Raw genomic sequence first — 20,400 nt, 5'->3', positions numbered from 1 at the left:
GAATGAGAAATGTGGGTGTGCTGGTGCCCTCTGCCTTGCCTTGTTCCCCAGGCTATCCTGAATTTAGGAACTAAATGGCCTGGCAGTGGGAGGCAGCTATGACACAAAGCAACAGCAAAGAGTTAAGTGCTGGTTTGCTGCTGATTTATTAATTATTTGTTGTGCAAGTGGGTTTGCAGCACACAAGCCATGAATGCAACGATGATTAGAACAGGCTGGGGCACAGTTTTCCCATTCAGCAGGGTTTTTAAGATCATTTTCCTTCCACTGAGATGAGGCCGAGACCTTTTGGAGTTGAAAGAGTTTCAGGTTCCGGGGGGGAACTGCAGATCCCTAATCGGTGCTGGGTTTTTGAATGAGATGTAAAAGGGATAAGCCTGTTTCTCCCATTAAATTTAGGAGAATGGAGGGGCGTGGCCCTGGATTTGTCTTGTCCTAGTTACTGGCTTTTGCTGTCACGGGGACAGTCACTGTCTGGCTTCTTTCCTGGGGCAAAGAACCCTTTGCTAAGGATGGATTCAGATGTCCTCCCAAATAAAACCACCCTGGCAGCTTGTTTCCTGTCAAGGCCCTGAGAAAGTATCAGTAAACTTTGTATCACCAGTGTTGGCTTCACTGAAGAGATGGAAATGTTGCAGTTGAACTGCCTAATCACTGTGGTTTCAAGAAGGAGTCTTGCTTTCAGGTCTTTGTCCAAAAGATCTTTGATCGTGACCTGGCACTTGCCTCAGTGTCAGTGGGAGGAATCATTCCCCCTCCCATGATTAATTGTAGTTGCTCCTTTTAAAATAACTTACATTCCTCCTCCTAATATAAATTTGTCTAGGTTTGGACTCTTGAGTCTTGCTCTGCTTTTTTGCTCATCTTAAGTCTTACATTTTGTCCTCATCATGGATGTCCTTGAGAAGTCATCTCACTCTTCTTTGGCATGAGTGAAGCAGTTCAAGCTTGTACAGCCCTTGTGAAGTGCAGAGCTCTTTTAGCTAGCTCTGGAATGTTTGTGGTGTCCTCTTGCACCCAGCCCTGAAGTCCTGAGCAGCTTGCAGAATTGCACTCTTGGTAGAACTGACTGTGTGGATCCCTGAAGTTGCTCCTCCAAGTGCCAAAATTGCTCTGCAGCTTTTCCAACCATAGCGTGGGAAGAGCTCCTTGCATGCTTGGACCCTCAGCTGTGCTCCACCAGCCTTTCTTGAGGCTGTCTGGAGCAAAATCTAAACAGAGGTTTACCCCAAACAAGCCCAGGTTCCCAAATGCTTCACCTGGCTGCTGGTTCCTCCCAAGATTTGCCATCTTGCCACCTGAGTTTGTACAGATCACAGTTGGATGTCACACCAGGGTGTCCTGCCCTCTGCACTTGCGGGTGGCCTTGGAGCCAATGATCTCTCCAGTGATCATTGTCAATTTTGTACAGAACTACCTTTTTAATCAGAAAGTCAGGCAGTCTATTATTTCTTCACTCTTACCTTTATCTGACAAAACTCTAATCTCACCAAAGAATGAAATCAGGTTTGTTTGACAAGGCCTATTTTCCAGGCAGTCGTGTCGAGTGGCATTAATTATGTTCCTATCATTTAATTCTTTATTAATGGAATCTCATATCAGCTTTTTTTCCCCCAATATTTCAGCTGTGATTGATGTCAGGCCAACTGGTTGGTAATTGTCTGGGTCTCTCTGCTTGCCCAGCTGATCCACCATCTTCACCCTTCAGTCTACCAGAGCTTTTCTCCTCTTCCCGGGTTGGATGAAATGTTGGCATCTCTTCTCCTCAGCCAGACAACTTGATCTTGTGGGGTGCTTTCCTGCTGCCAAAGATGGCTCACACAAGGGTTATCTCCTCCCATTCTTGGAGCCAGGTGGTCTTATCTTCATTCACCAGCTTCTCCCTTCTCCTGCAGAGGAGAGGACTGAGAGAGGCTGGGTGAGGGACAGGCATCCTGCCATGGTTGGCACACCATGACCCAAAATGATTTGTGGAGACTTTTATGGGGCTGAAATGAGGATCCCAGGGTGATGACAATCCTTTGCTTTCAGAGCAGAAGCCCAGCAGAAGTTCACAAACAGGACAGGTGGCTCCTGTGCAGCAACTTGGGAGAGTCTGAGTTGCCTCTTGGGTGCAGTCAGGAGGAGACATTTGCCATTGCATGCTCCTGAGGGATGGCTGAGCAAGGTCTCTGATGGCTGGGGTATTCAGGATGCTGCAGAAGATGGTTCCAAATGTGATTTGGCAGAAGGTAGTGATGGATTTGTCCCAGCATCTGTTATGCTCTCTAGGTGTGTGGGCTTCATGAATGCCTTGAAAGCCCAGCACTTGCTGCAGCTGCCATGGCTAAAACAAACCCCAGGCCTGCAGCTTCAGGCCCTACCAAATCCCTGAGCCTCCAGGCACCTGTGAGCATCACATCCATGCTCTTGGCCTCAGGACTGTTTGCTTTTGACCTGGAGATGTTGTAATATCTGGTGGTGGTGGAGCGTGAGGGAGGCTGGTAGGCACTGACCCAGCAGGGACACGGGGTCCTTTACTCTCTCTTGTGCCCAAGGTGGTCATGCTGAGCTAATGTGACTTTGTTCTGTGATGAGGGTGAGGGAGGAAAGGAGCTGTGATTCATTTTTGTCTATAGTGGAGAGAACAGTGAGACCATGCACAGCTCGAGTCTTCTTGCTGCTTGAGGTAACACCATAAGGAAAAACGTGGATGACTGAAGAGAGGAAGGGCAGAAGAACTGTGTTCCCTGACAAGCTGAATGTTTTCAGGATTTCTTGCTCTCTGCCCTGCTTTGCTCATGGTTTCTCTCCTCTCTTTCTCTCCCAGGTTCCTCGGTGACCCAGTTGCTGGCCAGGGACCTGGACAATGACCCTCTGGTCTATGGTGTGGTTGGGGAGGAGGCCAGTCGGTTCTTCGCGGTGGAGAGCGAGACTGGGGTTGTCTGGCTCAGGCAGCCCCTGGACAGAGAGGTAATGCTTCTTTCTGCTGAAGGGAAAAGCCATCTCCACTCCCAGAAATGGTGGCTCTCCTATCTGACCTCGATGGGACAAGGGGGAAGGGCTCTAAAACTGGAAGAGGGGAGATTTAGGTGAGACGTCAGGAGGAAATTCTTCACCGTGAGGGTGATGGAAACACTGGAACAGGCTGCCCAGAGAAGCTGTGGCTGCTCCATCCCTGGAAATATTCAAGAGCAGATTGGATGGGGCTTGGAGCAACCTGGTCTAGCTGGAGGTATCTCTGCCATCACAGGGGATCAGATCTAGATGTTTTTATAAGGTCCCTTCCAACCCAACCCAGTCGGTGACCCTGTGATTCTTTCCACCTATTGTGGCAGCTGAGACGGAGCCTGGGTGGTGTTCCCATGGGGAGTGGGAAATCCAGGTGTGTCCCCATCAAGGTCTGTCCCTAGCCACTCTCTCACTGTCCCCAGCTCAGAAGGGACATGGAGAACAAGCAGAGTGTTCTGGTTCTATCTGGCTTGTTGGTTTTCCTGGATCCCTGAACGATATTTGCAAGTTCAGAAGTGAAGAAAATAAGAAATGGAAATGATTTTCAAAGAGCAGATGCTCAGACATTCAGGGACATTCCCAGGCTCTCTCTTTTAAACTTATATTCTTACTTAATCTTCCACTATTTAAAACAGTGTGAGAAGAGATGTGAGGTATCCCTGCTTATCCCATCTCATAATGACTTCTCATAATCTTGTGCATTCAGACTGCTGGATGCTACATTCAGAGGGATTTTGGCCTCAGAGTTGTTTCACCCCTCACTCTTTCATGGTAGCTTTGGTGTGCAAAGGTGGGATCCCACCCAGGTGCCTGTTTTACAAGAGCCCTGGCCCTTTCCACATTCCTGGAGCAAGGGGTAGCTCAGGAGCTTGGAGGAAACACTAAGTTATGTGATGAATGTGCATGATTTCCCCTGTGCTCCTGTTGTCTGTGTTTAATCTTTATTTTGCCAGCAACCAAGTTGTGAGGATAAAACCCATGGACACACCTCAGGTGTAAATGACAATTTCTGGTGGTGGGAGAGAAGGGATGGAGGTAGTGGAGAACAAGCAGGAAGAGAGAACACTGGCCTTGGATGGAAGTCAGGGGTGAGGATGCCATACCAGAAAAGTGGTGGGGAAAGGAGAAGCAAGAGGTCCATTCTTGCACAACGGAGGAGGAAAAGAAAGAGTCATAGAAAGGGAAATGACGCACAGAAAGGGAAAACAGAGAAAACCAGGAAGAGGAGCAGATGTATAGAGGCAAAACAATTTTAGGAAGATTTTTTTCACTCCCACAAAGATTAGAAGGGAAAAAGACTTTTCAAAAAAAGACAAGCCCTGAGATGAAGAAGTTAAGTGCTAAAATGAAGGGTGGAGACAGAAGTTAACACGTGGCAGCTTTATCTGATTATTTTATTGAGTTTTTAAAACTTAAATGCTCAACAGGCTGTTTCTTCTCTCCTGTCTTGCCTTTCTCCCCTGCCATTTTGTCCCCTGCAGTGGCACTGATGGGCAGGGGGGAAGCTGGGGTGAAAGATCCTGCTGCAGCAAGGTGGGATGTCAGCAGGAGCAGAGGGATCTCTGTTGAGATTTCAGCTCTTCAAGTTGAAATCCCTGGGGGCAGGATCTAGGAAAGCCTCTCTTAGGTGGGATTTCCCAGCTGTAGGATGGAGAATTTGCACAGAAGGGCCTGGTGAGCTGTTCCTCAAACCCTTCTCTAAGATGAACCGCTACCCTGGTGCAAGCAGAGATCTTGCTTTGGGTGCCAGTGGCTGGAGCCTGTCCCTGAGCCATTCTTATTAGGAATAAATCAGCCAGATCTGCAGCCTGGAGAGCCATTTCAAGCTTGCTTTCCAGCCTTTCTTGCTCGATGCTCTGGAAACACCAGGTTGCTGAGCTCTAGCAGCTCAGGCAGGGGTGGGAAGGGAATGTTGGAGGAGGAAGGGATTGCTGGGACTGGGGGAACTGGAACACAAACTGGTGCCCAGGTACCAGCTAGGTGTGGTGGTCCCAGTCCTTGCAGCATCCCATGGTAAAATGGGAGTGAAAACAAAGGTCAGGAAGAGCAGATCTGCCTCCACCAGCAGTATCTTCCTGCCCTGACACCAAAATAATCACCTCTTTCCCACTTGTCCCTCACCCCAGTGACATAAATATGTTTGCCATTTAAGACTAATGTGTTTAGTTAGTTAAAGTAAGGAAGGGCAGAGGAGATTGCACAGGTATTTTTTTGGAGGGGGATTTTCTGACTAGAGGGTTATCCCAGTGTGTAATATCCTAAGAACTGCTGCACGGCAAGTAAGTTGGGAAAGCAGCAGCAAGATTTAGGTACCCTCAGTGGGATTCTGTTGTGCTGACACCTCAACCAAAAACTTCTTTGGACTTCCTTCTCTTTTTGCACTGTCCTGGTGTCTTGCAGCCAGAGATGGTGCCAGGTCAGAGCAGACCATGGGTGGAAACCTGCTTTTCTCTGCTGGTTTGACCAGAAGATTAAACCACAAGGGTCTTCTCATCTCCTTCAGCCTAGTTGTCTGTTCAAACACTCAGCTGCTGCTCAGGGAGTTACCTCCTTAGTCCCTTCACCCTCCCAGGGCAGAGCAGCTCTTCATGCCTATGGAATACCCTGCTGGCAGGGATATTTCTCAGCATTTTTTCCTTCACACAGGGAATTGCACTCCAGTGCCCCAGCTCTTCTTGAAGGTCCTGAAAGCATTTTTGCATGTAATAATATTGGCTAAAAGTCCCCAGCCTGCCACCTGCAGATAAACACCATGGGATCTTTAATTCTATGTTTTTCTCATCCTTCCCTTTCAGACTAAGTCGGAATTCACGGTGGAATTTTCCGTCAGTGACAGCCAAGGGGTAAGTGTGACTTCTCATTTCATGGTCTGCGGGGCGGGTGGAGGGGTGGGCTGCTGGAGCGGGAGGGGGTGTGTGTGTCTGGAGAGCAAGGCTATCCCTGGCCATCAGCACCAAGCAGCCACGGGGTTGCTTGAGGTTTGAAATCCTGAGCCTTGTCACCCTCCTTGGCTGCAGGTGATCAAAGGGAGCGTGAACATCCAAGTGGGAGATGTGAATGACAACGCCCCACGGTTCCACAACCAGCCCTACAGCGTCCGCATCCCAGAGGTAGGGATGCTCACTGCCTGGCTGCTGGCTCTTCCCTGGGTCACCAAAATATGGGATGAGCTTTCTGCCCTGGACTCTCACAGTGGCTGGGATGGGGGGAGGATTAAAGCTCTGGAAGTTGTCGGCACCTGAAAATGGGCAGAAGCCAAGAGATGGCATTTTGGGTGGTTGGCAGGAGGAAGAGGAGGTTTGGAGTCTAGAATCTTTGCAGCCTTGGTGTTGTCTTTCCTGTGACAAGTGTAAAGGTGGAAAAGAGCCCCAAATGGGAACTTGTTTCTTTTTCTCTGCCTCTGAGCCGGGGGGATGTGCAGATCTTGTTACAGAGGTGACCTGAGACAGGACTGAGTGTTTCCCCAAACAGCAGATTTCTGGTAGTCTTGCCCAAAGGCTTCTGCCCTTGCTGGTGGTTTCCTTAAACTCTTCTGTAGCAGAAATTGTCCCATTATGTCCTGGGATTAAAGCAGGTTGGAAGAAACCACCATCTGGCCTGAGCTCCCACTAAAGCAGAGAGAATTTTCATGTTAGATCAAGTTGCTCAGGGCTTTATTCAGCCAAGTGTCCACTATCTTCCAAGCAGGGAGTTTCCACAACCTTCTGCCACTCTCTCTCAGTGCTGGCAGTGGAGGTGACACCTTGCCATACCATCAGGGAAACCTTCTGCACCTAGAGCTCAGCTGGGCAGAAAGATGTCAAGGACTTAACAGATCTGATGCGAATTTAGACTTGAAGTTGTGTAGTTGAAAACAGGCTGCTGGTGTTAGGAGGATAAGGTTGGGGTATTATATTTGAAATAAGGGATTAGTGGTGCATTTCATATCCTGCTGTGGAGGAAACCTCTCCCTCTTGCACCCTGGTGCCAGGGTAAGCCTGGTTTTCGTAGAGCAGACCTCGAGGGTGTGGATGAGGTCAAGCGTGCATCTGTGTGTGTGAAATCAAGCAGTCCTCAGTAATCGAGAGGTACAAACGATTGTGTTACACTGGTTTATTTAATATGCTGCCTGCTGGTGCCCTGCCGAGCTGGGCTTTGATCTTTCCTTGTTCCTCTGCTGTGAGGATGAGGTTTCTTCATTAAGTTGCTTGTGATGTATGAGCCGGGAGTTTTAGTCTCATCTTTACGCCAAGACATCTGAAACCTCCCTTTGAGAATGACACTGGCTCAGAGTCATTTCTTCTCCTCTTGAAAGCACAAATGGTGCAGAAATGGCTCAGCAAAACCTGCACGAGCTGCTCCTTGCTCTTAACCCTTCTGCCTGGACCTCTGGAAGCCGATGGGTGGAGAGATGGGAAGTGGGTTTCTGTGTCCAGTCCTGCCTGAAGGGCAGGGAGGGCAAAGCTCTAGTGCTGGTTTGGGAAATGGAGGCTGGCCAAGGAAGGGGAACTGAGGGACAACAAGCAAAGAAGAGGCTGAACCCCAGAGCCTCCCCCTCACATGTCACACTGTTGTGCCCACGAGCCACGGCTCTCACAGGGGGGATTTCCTACACGAACTGTTTGGGGTGTAGCAAGCACGGGGCTTCCCCCTGCACACCCCCTCTGCTGCTTGGCCTTCAGAGCTGTGCTCTTCTGGAGGTTGGCCTAATCTAATTATAAGGCACCGTGTGCCAGTTTCCAGTTTCTGCCCATGATCTTTAACCAAGGGCACCAATCGGAGGTAATGAGCCACAAACTCGGTGCTCAGCCAGCAGGTTGGAGCCACTGCTGCTCTTCTGCTGGGGAGACAGCCTGTCCTTGTCAGGCACTGTGAGAGCAAGGGATGGGGTCCCACCACCTAAGGAGGACCCACAGGAGATGTGAGCAGTGAACTTACTCAGTGTGTGCTGGCAAAGCTCTCAAGGAAGAGATGCCCTCTTGCTTGGGCCACGGGTGGTCTGCGTTCCTTGAATGCAAGTTCCCAAAGCATGGAGGTGTGCTTTCAGAAGCTGAGTTCCCCAGAGCCAGGGGACACCTCTCTGATCCAGCTGAAGCTCAGGGAACCCCTGCTTATGGCAGGGGATGACAGTGTCCCCAGATCATGCTCTGAACAGCTTAGGCCAGGGTGAACAGCGAGGGCATGAGGAGCAAAATCTGGCTCTAGGACCACCCAGCCCAAGCAGAAGGAGGTGTAGCTAATGAATAAAGAGGGGCTAGAGCTTGGGGACAGAGAATAGACTAGCAGAAGTGCTAGTGGAGCTTTGCACGAGCTGGCTCTGTGCAGAATTGGCAGCTAATGAGGGTTTTTCTCTTTTTAATTTTGAGATAAATGGATGTATCGATTTGCAGTTGTCCTAGCTAATGGAGCAGCACCAGCAAGGCTATTTAAACCTCCCCACTATCGTGTGGCACTAGGAAAGTCAAAAGAAGAGTGTGCATAAATAAATGGAACATGAAGTAAACTGACCTTTAAAAACAATACTGCCTCTAAATACCCGTCCTGGCGTTTTCCACAGTCTGCTTGATCCGAGAATGGGGATTTATTTGGGCACTGTGATTCCTCTCTAGTGTGAGGTGGGGCGGGGGGAGAGGATGCCAGGGGCTCCTCCAGATCACGGCAGCTTTGAATAGACAGGCGGGGGATGGTTCATGTGTTGAGCTGCTGCTGCTCCTCCACACTCGTCGTGTCTTAATCATGTCCCTGGCACCTGCCTGGAATAACAGCCCAAGTGGCAGGAGAGGGACTTGGCTCGGGCGTAATGGTCCGTGCTGTCTGGGCAAGGGCAGCCTGTGCTCTGCTTGTCAGGAGGCAACGAGGCAGCGCGGGCGACTTCCCAGGCTGGGAAGAGAAGGGGAATCCTGCTAGAATTGGCAACTTGACTCACCAAGCTGGCCTCGACAGAGCTCATTAAGTTCTCGTGTATTCATTGCGGGCTAATGGCTGTCATGCTGGCTGCTGTTTGATTTGCTGTAATAGACTTTTATGGCTTTCCAGTTCGCTTGGACGTGTGTGCCTGTGTCTGTTGCCCCCGTCGTGCTGCTGTGGTACATTAGTTAGCTGCTCGTGTGCTTGCTCCTCTGACCTTCAGGGTTGCTTCTCCTCTTGGATGCCTCCCTTGCACTACACCTCTTTCACCCTGCTCCTTTTTTATCCTCCTCGTCCTCACCGAGCCCTGGGGTCTGACGTCTCCAGGAGTCTCTAGGTTTGTTTTTTAAATTGGGAAAGATGATGGCCGAGCCCGTGGCAGGCTGCTTGGTGGTGCCTCAGCTTCTGACAAGTCCAATTTGCTTCCTCTAATCTCTTTTTCCGTTTGACTGGATCTGTGGGGAACTCGCTCTGGTTGGATTTTGACAGTTCAACAGGTTTATGTGATGTGAGCGAGCGAAGCCCCAGCCCCATGTTGGTTTTGTGGTACCTGGTGTGGTGTTTGGGGTGGGCTGTTCCCATAGGTGGCAGCTGGGCTTTCCTGTCCCAACGTCCAAGTAGGAGACCTTCTGGGAAAAGCAGCCTTCCTGTTTCCTTTGGAGTGGATATCCTTGACACTTCTGCTCGGAAGGCTTGGCTCTGCAAACCCCTCTTCTGTGGCTGCCTCTTCCAGGTGCTACAGCATCTGCAGGACCACATCTTGGGCCCTGCGGAGTTCCTAACAGGTTGAGGCTGCTGTTTGGTGCATCAAGCAAGTCTAGCTACCTTCTCACAAAGAGCTGGTGTAGCCCCCCCAGCATCCTGAGCTTGTTGATTGAGTTCAGACAATCCCTGGCCTTCTTCTCTCGACTCCAGAGCATTGTCAGTCTTCACGTGTTGGCAGAAAGGTGACTTGATTATTGGTTTCTTTGCTGTATGTTCCCTCAGGAGGTTTCCAATGGGGTTTTCTCTCCTTTGGTGTCCTCCCCATCTTGCTTCTCACGTTAGTTAACACACTGAGGGATTTCTAAAGCCATAGTTAGCACCCCAGCCTTTCACAAGACAGCAGTTGCACCACAAAAGAAGCATCTGTAGCTTGACAGGAGATATTAATTACCACGGGGCTCTGTTTTCAGAAGGCACCCACTGCATCTGTAACCACCAAGATCTGCGCTAGGAACATGCTGATCTCATCTTGAGTTCAAACAAGTACTAGTAAAAGGCAGGGCTGTAGGAAAGGAGTCTCAAAAAGAGAGTTTCTGGGCAGCATTGGTCAGGTAGCTACAGCCCAGTTAGGCAACTCCAGTCCAGTTTGCATCTGTCACATCTGCTGAACTCAGCCCTGGTTTACTGGTTTATTTTAACTGGGAGGCAGACAGGCACTCACCATCATCAACAGTCCCTTCTGCTCAGGGAGTAGCCGTCAGGATTGAGCCTTCAGCAGCTGCTGGTCACTATTCCCACTCTTAATGTGATGGTGAAACAGTGGCTTTTATGGTGTGGTTGTTAGTTGTTGTTTTTTTAAATTGCACTGAAAGGTGTTTGATGGGGAGGGGGCGAGAAAGGAGGGACCTGTCACTGCCCTGTCCCATTACACAGCCTGGAACCAGACCATGTTGGATGGTGAACTGGGACAGGGAGGATCAGAGAAAGCCCTCAGTTTAATTAAAATGATTATTTTGTCTTAACAGTAATAATGTCAGGAATTCAATCAGTTTCCCCTGATATCCTGCCCGGGAGGCTTTGGGGGCTCTTAGAACCAGTTGTCAGTGGTTCAGAGGCCTGACCCTGTGCATACAAAGCAGCTGCAGTGCCCCAGCTCCTGCTCCAGCTCCATTAGCCATTCCCTTGCACACTCCCAGACACCTTTTGTGTTTGTGTTTTTTCCCCTTCCTTTAAATAAAGAGCCTTGAAATTGAAGGAGGTGATCACAGAACTGATAAGAAAGATGTTCCTGCTACGTTTCAAAATGGCCTGTAATCATTGCTGGCTGCTTTCTTCTCTTATTTTTTTCCCTCTTCTTTATTTTATTCATTTTTTTTACCCCCTGCTCACTGTTTTCCTCCTCTTCCTGCCCTTATGCTTCTGTAGGGATTTTAGAGCAGCACAAATCATTTACAATGAATACCTAAGCCACCAAATCCAGCCTTTCCCCTCCTTCTGCCACCTTTGTGCACACAAAATTTGCCAGTGTATCCAACTCCTCTGCAGCACTTCAGATGAAATGTTACCAATTTATTTATTTCTGGTGGGTTTTATTGGGGTTTTTTTTGGTGCTTTTTATTTGGTTTTGTTGAGTTGGTTTTTAAATGCAGCCAACTAATGAGAGAATTATTCAAGCTGTGTTCATTGAACAGAGTTGGCCAGAAGGAAGCAGGTTCTTTTTCCTGGGTAGGAAGCATCTTCTCCTCCCCTCCACCCTGGCACCCCGTTTGTGTGGCTGGTGCTGGGGACACCAAGGGTGATGTCTCACCTCTGGTGCTTGTTGGAGAAGTGGGAGGTGAGGCTTTGACTGGTGCTCACTGCAGCAAGGATGTCTTGATGGCCCAGGTGTGTGGCAACCATCTGCAGCAGGTGAAACATGGACCAAACTTCCTCAACATCCTCGTTCTTAATTGTGGTTTTTTGCTGCTGGGTTTCAAAACCAGCCTCTGTCTGGTCCCTCTGTGTTTGTGTTGATGTTTCTCCTTTCCAGATTTAGGGTTTATTGTTTTTCTGGGTTGTTTTTGTTTGGTTTCTGTTTGTTGTTTGGGTTTTTACTTTTTTTGAGCAACCCTTAATTACTTTCCAACTTAGCCTGGCAAACCCGTGGAAGCAGAGACATGGTGTGAAGGATGTGCCTCCCCTTCAATAGGCTTAAGTGCAGGTGTACTGTCCATCTATTAAAAAGCCATCTCTTAGCTGGATGAGATAATCCTTCTGAGAGGGTTTCATCTGCTCTGTAATCACTAGGTACCCCTCAAAGAAATCATGCCTCTCCACTCCTCACCCAGCCCACATGATCCACCAAGATGGGGTTATTTCTGTCTTGCTCAGGAAGACTGAATGTTCAAACGTATCTTTACATGGTTTTTAAACCCCTCCAGGGATGGGGACTCCACCACTGCCCTGGGCAGCCTGTGCCAGGGCCTGACAACCCTTTCAGTGGATAAATTGTTCCTGATATCCAATTTAAACCTCCCCAGGTACAGCTGTTTTTTTCTTGTCCTATCACTTGCTGATAGAGATGAGACGTGGAAGATTTGAGTGATGTTGGATCCAGGGAGTTGCATGGGGCTGGGAGGCTTGTGGAGGCCTCTCCTTTCCTTGCACCCACCACCACTGGGTGGTGATGAAGCAGGTGGTCAAACCTGGAAGCATCCTTCCCTCTGAAGGTCAACTTTTTTCCCTGGTGCATATACCAGTGATGCCAGATGGAGAACATCAACGGGTCTTTAGTGACGTCCTAGGGAGAAAGTAAGTCTCCACTTCTGGTGGTCCTGTCACTTGTCTGAATAGGAGACCTTGGTTCTTTAAAGCACGTGCCCGAGGAGCAGAAATGAGAGACACAACAGAAGCTACTGGGGCGGAAAACTCCAAATGGTGTGGAAATAATGTGTAAAGTGTCCTGGAGATAACAGTCATTTCCACCAGGCAAAACTTGGGCTCTTTCTGGAAGGATACTGCAGCAAGGAGGGAGGGCAGCCTGAGAAAGAGAAATAGCTGTAGTGTACTGACCAGCAAAGTGATGAAGGGGACAAGGGAATGCAGAAAGGGGAGAAAACAGCAGATTTGGAGCTGAAGGGAAAGCTAAGGTGGGGCAGCCAGCAATTAGGAGCCGTCGTGCTGGGAAAAGAAGATGCACAGAGGCAAAGAAATAGTCTGGGGGTAGAGGAGGAAAAAGCATATAGATAGATCCTTTGAGCAAGAAGCATCCAGACAAAGAGAGGAAAGGCAGCTTAGACAAATCATCTCTTGGAAGAAAAGGGGAGAAGGAAAAGCATCCTCCCTCCCTGAGCAGCCCTGCGGTGCAGGGAAGCTCTTGGGTGCTCTCGAGGAGTTTCTTTGTATGGGTGCTGAGACCCAGGATCTGTCTGTCCCTTGCTGGCTTTCAAAGCTCTGAGGTCATTGTGGGTGTCCTTCCCAGACCCTTCCCTGAGGTCAGGACACTGTCTGAGCTGGGGATGGCCAATGCTGAGGGATGGTGGCTCCTGGGGGTCCCCTCGGCCCCACCTGGCAACGAGCCCCCAGGTTGCTCAGGCTGGAGAGGCTTCCTCCACAATCAGAGGTGGTGGCTTGTGGTCCTGCAGCACCTTGTGCTGCAGGAGCAGGTCAGGCTTGGGCCAGAAGTCTTCTCTTTGTTGAGAGACTGGGGCTTTCAAGCCCAGCCCTTTCAGTATAATTACACTTACACATCTGGACAGCAGATGGCTTCAAGGTCTCTTCCTTGTCCCCTGCAGGAGGAAGGGCTCTCTGATGCCAGAACCAGGCAGAGGAGCCAGGAGCTAATGAATGTGACCTGTTAGCAATTAGTTTTGTTTTATCTCTCTCTCCTCTGCTTATGCTCTTCTCCCAGCAGCCTGGGATCTAACTTATTATCTCACGCCAGCCAGAAAAAGCTGCTTCTCCTCCCTTTGCATCCCCGTTTCGTTTGCCTCCCTCTCTGTCCATCATCTTTTAGGTCAGCAGCAGGAGAGTGCCTGGCCCTAAAAAGCTTTATTAACACATCTGGGGGCTGCCAAGGCAGCACATGGGTAGCAACTGTGCTCGGTGCAGAAGACACCCACAGTTCTGTTTTTACCCACATGATCATGTACTTGGTTGTTTCAGGCACCTTTTTCAGTGCTGCCACCTAAATTAAGAAGGTCCTACAGGGCAGGGGGACAGGGATGGAGGCCCAGTGCTGCTGATTTAGGCTCTTTTCAACCTGAAATGATGGGGCTCAGCAGCAGACCAGGGAGGTGAGCATGTGTTAGCATCAGAGCAGCTAGGGAAGGTGCAACTCGAGCTGGCAGAACAGGCTCCCCAAACCTTTTTATTACTATGATGATGATTTGTTTTGTTCAATCAAACCCACTGGTTTTAATTAAGATGGAAATATTGAGGGGAAAAAAAAAAACCTTGCCATTTTGACAGCAAAGTTGGGCAGAAATGGAGTTTCAGAAGAACAATAAAAATCACTCTTGCAATAGATTCGTTCCAATTTCTGTTTCAGAATTGCCTTTTGTGTTTTATTAGTTTGTAATGTGTCAGTGACAGTCATGTATAATAAGCTTTCTCCTGCTGGTCATACTTTGTGATAAAATAATCAAGTCAATCAGCCTCTCTCTATATTTTTAAAATATTTATGTGTGAGCTGAACTGGTTTGTATCAAACTCTTTTCCTTACAAATGAGAGAAATTTGATCCAGGAGAAAGTCTCAGTTGGTATTGTGACCATTAATTGCTATTGAAACATAAAATGTGGTTGATTGATTCTCTTAGTGTGAATAATGAGGAGAGCAGGAAAACTTGAGCACGGGGTTCCAAGCAATTTTGGTTTGGGGGGAAAAAAAAGAAACAGCAAACCCAAGTTTTTGAGCTTCCAGGTTTTGGTTTTACAGGAGATTTGAAAAGCTTGTGTTATTTTTTTTCTCTGAACGACAATGCCAACTGAATCCAGGTGGAGGTGGGTTTGGTGGGTTTTGGGAAGGCTTGGCTGGGATGCTGAGCTGCTGGGCACCTCCAGGGCTCAGCTCCACCACCAGCATCTTGCCACGGGGACCCCACTCCCTTCTGAGCAGCCAAAAAAAGGAGCAAACATGCCCTAAATGAGCTTGGCCCAGTTGGCTGCTGCCGTTCTCTCTCCTCCCTGCCGCCCCTTCCCCGGCTCCTGCTGCGTTTCTGCTGCTCTGCTTTGCTCTCCAAAATGTCAGGCTCTGCTCTTCTTCTTTCAGCATGAGCAGCTCACAAGGCTGTTTTGTGAGCACATCCTCTTGCACGTGTCTGCAAAGGGTCTGGACACAGCCACGGAGCCAGCTCCCACTCCTAAAGCCTCCCCAGATAATGCAGCCAAGTGTGAAGAGGTGCATGGGCAGAAGGAGGGAGCTGGTGGCTTTCACCTGGTATGGGACAGGAGGGTTTTTTTGTCCCACTTTCTAGGAACTGAACTTATTCAGAGTGGTCTGGGTGTGGGGGGTGTTGCTGGGGTGCAGGTGTGATGTATTTGGCCACAGCTCACCCATCTCCAGGGAACTCAAGTGTTGGTTACACCAACAGCCTCCATCTTTTTCAAATCTGCCTTGGTTTCTGTCATAGCATCGAATCACACACTGGTTTGGGTTGGCAGGTCCTTAAAGATCATCCAGTTCCAACCCCCCTGCATGGGCAGGGACACCTCCCACCAGCCCAGGTTGCTCCAAGCCCCATCCAACCTGCCCTTCAACACTGCCAGGGATGGGGCAGCTACAGCTTCCCTGGGCAACCTGGGACAGGGTCTCACCACCCTCCCAGCAAAGAATTTTGTCCCCATTATCTTGTCTTAATCTCCCCTCTCCCACTTTGAAACTGTTCCCCCTTGTTCTATCACACCATGCCCTTGTAAAAAGTTCTTCCCCAGCTTTCTTGTGGGCCTCCTCATGTTGATAACTTCCAGCTAGGCTTGGCCCACGATTGTAAATCAAACTTGAAAGGGTAATGGGAAGGAGGGAAGGGAGAAGAGGAGAGATATTGATTAAGTCAGCCACCTCCTGCCAAGTCTATGTCTGATGAGTCTCGGTTGGTCGTGTGTGCTTGGAGGCATTTCCTGCTTAGATGATCTGAGGTCTGGCTGTTTGTGCTGGGGTGGCCACCAGCACTACCTTCCTACTGGTATTGAAGGAGGAAAAAAGAGTTTGTAACCTCCAGGCTGGTGTGTTCAGCCAAAGTGTGTTCTTTCAGGACTTCTCAGCTCATTACCAAAAGTGGGAGCCGTAAATATCTTCCACTAATTAGTAAACCTTTATTTAGAGGTAAACCAAGAGTGCAGCTTTGGAGAAAGGGGGAACCTGCCTCTGCTTTGTACCATAACCAGCCCTTGATGAGCCACCTGAATGGTTGGATGTTTCCCCAGAGCGGGAAACGATTTCTGCTGCGCCTGCGATTTGGAGGAGCCTAAACCTGCACGGATCAGGAGCTACTGAGCCAAGCACTTGGAAAAAAAAATCACTCTGTGAAACACGCTGGAAGCAGACGGCCAGCTGTGCCTGTTCAGCTTGCCCAGGCTCCCTGGAGCAACCACTTGGAGATGGGCTTTGAGAGAGTTAAAGCACGAAGCTGTTCCGCTGCGGCGCAGAGCTGATGGCCCGTGAAGCATCGCCAGGGTTTTCATCTGGCTGGCAAAATAGCAGGACAGGTGGGCATTTTGTTTGCCTGTGTGCAACCTGTGCACTGGGGGAAGGAAATGTTGCTAAGAGAGGCTGTTCCTTCTGTTAGCAACCCCCCGAGGACCACGGCAGGGCTCTTCACCCCACTCCTAGAAGTAGCAGGAAAATAAATGGGGGTCGAAGCTGAAGTCCAGGTGTCATCAGAGTGGGTTGCTTGCCCTGGGGGGGTTAGCTCCAGAGTTGCCCCTGAGCATATCTGCTCAGGTCTGAGCTTCAGAGCATGGGCTGGGAGAAAGCTGGAAGCCTGCATGGGCAGAAGGAGGGAGCTGGTGGCTTTCACCTGGTATGGGACAGGAGGGTTTTTTTGTCCCACTTTCTAGGAACTGAACTTATTCAGAGTGGTCTGGGTGTGGGGGGTGTTGCTGGGGTGCAGGTGTGATGTATTTGGCCACAGCTCACCCATCTCCAGGGAACTCAAGTGTTGGTTACACCAACAGCCTCCATCTTTTTCAAATCTGCCTTGGTTTCTGTCATAGCATCGAATCACACACTGGTTTGGGTTGGCAGGTCCTTAAAGATCATCCAGTTCCAACCCCCCTGCATGGGCAGGGACACCTCCCACCAGCCCAGGTTGCTCCAAGCCCCATCCAACCTGCCCTTCAACACTGCCAGGGATGGGGCAGCTACAGCTTTCCTGGGCAACCTGGGACAGGGTCTCACCACCCTCCCAGCAAAGAATTTTGTCCCCATTATCTTGTCTTAATCTCCCCTCTCCCACTTTGAAACTGTTCCCCCTTGTTCTATCACACCATGCCCTTGTAAAAAGTTCTTCCCCAGCTTTCTTGTGGGCCTCCTCATGTTGATAACTTCCAGCTAGGCTTGGCCCACGATTGTAAATCAAACTTGAAAGGGTAATGGGAAGGAGGGAAGGGAGAAGAGGAGAGATATTGATTAAGTCAGCCACCTCCTGCCAAGTCTATGTCTGATGAGTCTCGGTTGGTCGTGTGTGCTTGGAGGCATTTCCTGCTTAGATGATCTGAGGTCTGGCTGTTTGTGCTGGGGTGGCCACCAGCACTACCTTCCTACTGGTATTGAAGGAGGAAAAAAGAGTTTGTAACCTCCAGGCTGGTGTGTTCAGCCAAAGTGTGTTCTTTCAGGACTTCTCAGCTCATTACCAAAAGTGGGAGCCGTAAATATCTTCCACTAATTAGTAAACCTTTATTTAGAGGTAAACCAAGAGTGCAGCTTTGGAGAAAGGGGGAACCTGCCTCTGCTTTGTACCATAACCAGCCCTTGATGAGCCACCTGAATGGTTGGATGGTTCCCCAGAGCGGGAAATGATTTCTGCTGCGCCTGCGATTTGGAGGAGCCTAAACCTGCACGGATCAGGAGCTACTGAGCCAAGCACTTGGAAAAAAAAATCACTCTGTGAAACACGCTGGAAGCAGACGGCCAGCTGTGCCTGTTCAGCTTGCCCAGGCTCCCTGGAGCAACCACTTGGAGATGGGCTTTGAGAGAGTTAAAGCACGAAGCTGTTCCGCTGCGGCGCAGAGCTGATGGCCCGTGAAGCATCGCCAGGGTTTTCATCTGGCTGGCAAAATAGCAGGACAGGTGGGCATTTTGTTTGCCTGTGTGCAACCTGTGCACTGGGGGAAGGAAATGTTGCTAAGAGAGGCTGTTCCTTCTGTTAGCAACCCCCCGAGGACCACGGCAGGGCTCTTCACCCCACTCCTAGAAGTAGCAGGAAAATAAATGGGGGTCGAAGCTGAAGTCCAGGTGTCATCAGAGTGGGTTGCTTGCCCTGGGGGGGTTAGCTCCAGAGTTGCCCCTGAGCATATCTGCTCAGGTCTGAGCTTCAGAGCATGGGCTGGGAGAAAGCTGGAAGCCTGCACCCTCCTGGTATGGGCAGGTCTGCCTGGTGTCCCACCACATATCACAGAGGGGCTTCTCTGCAAGGCTTTCCCTCAACAACCTCATTTCTCAGGGTCTCAAACAAAAGTCCTACCCTTTTTTACAGAGCAGGTGGTGCTTTTTCAGCAAGGTTGTGCCTCCAAACACAGGTCCTTCTTGACTAGAGAAGCTGTGGCTTCCCCATCCCTGGAAGTGTTGAAGAGCAGGTTGGATGGGGCTTGAAGCAACCTGGTCTGGTGGGAGGTGTCCCTGCCCATGCAGGGCGGTTGGAACTAGATGATCCTAAGGTCCTTCCAACCCAAACCATTCTAGGATTCTATGACTAACATGATCTCCTTCTGTAACAAGGTGACAGGTTCAGTGGATGAGGGAGAAGCTGTGGATTTTGTCTGCCTAAGCTTCAGTCAAGCCTTTCACACCATTTCCCACAGCATTGTCCTGGAGAAACTGGCTGCTCATGGCTTGGACTGGGTAAAAAAATCTAGCTGGCTGGCCCAGACCCAAAGAGTTGTGGTGGATGGAGTTAAATCCAGCAGGCAACTGGTCACAAGTGGTACTCCAGTTCTGGGTGACAGACCTGTTTTTTGCTTAGTTGTGTGAATCCTTTCCCCCATTTTTGTTGCAAGCACCTCTGAAAAGAAGATCCTAAGTGGCCTCCTTGTGCTCACCTGCATTTGTGGGGTGTTTGTGGAGGTGTTTGGTGACCCGTGGTTTGTCCCAAGCAGCAATGATGGTGCTCCCTGCTTGCACCTCACATGCAACTGGGAGCAGCCTGATATCTGTGTGCCTGGTGCTTTGGGCTTGGGATCTCAGGAGGCAAAGCAGAGGCTGGAAGAACAGCAAGAAGGAGCCAGGAAAGGTGGGTAGCAGGGACAAGAGAGCCAAGGCTCATGTTGGCTGCCAGTCACATCCTTTCTGCATGTTTGCACTTGAGGTTGGGCTGCAGCAGGCAGGCTTTTTTTGTTGTTGTTGTTTTGGGGGGAGAGGAGGGGGGAGTTTTGGTGAAAAAGCCTTACTGGAGCGTTACAGAATTGGAATGTGAAGGGTAATTGAGCTGAAAGCCATTCTCTTCCCGCAGCCTGCACCGCGGGACCTGCTGAAGTGCCCTCAAATGCCAGCCTAGGAATCCTGCTGGAAGACTGGGGAGCTGTGTCCCCTCAGCCATGTCCCTGCAGTGCCTGTGGGTGGGGGTAGGAGTTGGTCCCTATTGGGGGGTGAGGTGGAGAGAAACCCAGCTCGTGACAGATGAAGGTTTTCCCTGAAACACGCAGAGGAAGTTAAGCAGGTTCCTGAGCTGTGATCTCTTGCAGGCACTGGTCTGCTGAACTGGTCCCTGCAGCTTGGGCAGCATCTCCCTACATCTCTCTCTGGTCATGTCCTCCCCCTGCCCTTGCAGGATGTCCCAGCAGAGCCCCACCAAGCAGCCCCACGTCCTTCCCTGTGACTCCCACTGTGCAACCGCCACCCAGGAGTGGAGAAATCACTGGCGTGGCACGACGGGTGGAGTTTCTGGTGTTGTGAAAAGAAAGAAGAACCTGGCTAGTCAGGATGAGCATTAGCAGAAGACCTCTCTCTTTTTGGACCTCCAGCACAGCAGTGGTGAGAGGTGCACAGCCCGATTGTGTTCCTTGTCGTGCATTATTGATTGTTGAACAGGCAGAGCTAAGTGCCTCTCATTAGTATTTGTTTTGGTCTTTTCCCTGAGTTCTGATGAGCAGAGGAGATGCTGCTTATCTCTCTCCTGCAGGTTTGCTTTCTAGAGGATTCCTTTGGCTGGTGACAAACCTGGGCTTTGTAGCCACCCATCTCACTTCTGGGAGGAGGGATGAGTTAGCAGCTGACATGAAGGCTGGGGAACTCTGTGGAAAGATAGTGAGCAACCAACATTAACAGAAAATGAAGAGGTAAAAATGCTCTTCTTGCATTGTGGGGATGAAAGATGGATGCCCAGGCTCAGCTGGGTTTGCCCATCTCTCAAAAGTGGCTCTTTGGGCACACAGAACCTGCTGGCTAAACTTCTAAGTGTATGAAGGATGAATGGTGAGAGCTGTGGAGCAGGTAACCAGGGTCTGTCAGGCAGTGCTTTTGATATAGCTGGTTTTGAGGTTTCAAATAAGAGCAGAGGCTGTGGCCAGTGGATGTACTGTCCCTATCTTCTGTTGTGGTAGCATTGGTCCTTTAGCTCTTCCATGATGCAGAAGGTGGCCATCTCACTGTTTTCCTGGAGATGAGGCCTGACTTGGGCATTCCT

The 20,400-nt window shown here is 49.9% G+C and overlaps 1 protein-coding gene across 1 annotated transcript in view; it reads left to right on the top strand.

The window, feature by feature from the left end:
• The window catches only part of CDH23 (cadherin-related 23), a 188,905-nt gene that overhangs the window by 28,965 nt on the left and 139,540 nt on the right, over positions 1–20,400 (top strand). The window contains exons 3-5 of the mRNA XM_009994895.1: positions 2,810–2,952; positions 5,787–5,834; positions 6,009–6,101. Of these exons, the coding sequence (XP_009993197.1) occupies positions 2,810–2,952; positions 5,787–5,834; positions 6,009–6,101 (284 nt within the window). The remainder of the gene's footprint in view (positions 1–2,809; positions 2,953–5,786; positions 5,835–6,008; positions 6,102–20,400) is intronic.

The sequence above is a fragment of the Chaetura pelagica genome, unplaced genomic scaffold, assembly GCF_000747805.2.
Source record: "Chaetura pelagica isolate M959 unplaced genomic scaffold, ChaPel_1.0 scaffold112, whole genome shotgun sequence".
In the NCBI taxonomy this organism is placed as follows: Eukaryota; Metazoa; Chordata; class Aves; order Apodiformes; family Apodidae; genus Chaetura; species Chaetura pelagica.
The sequence above is the reverse complement of the archived record's forward strand: the minus strand, read 5'-3'. Positions and strand labels throughout refer to the sequence as shown.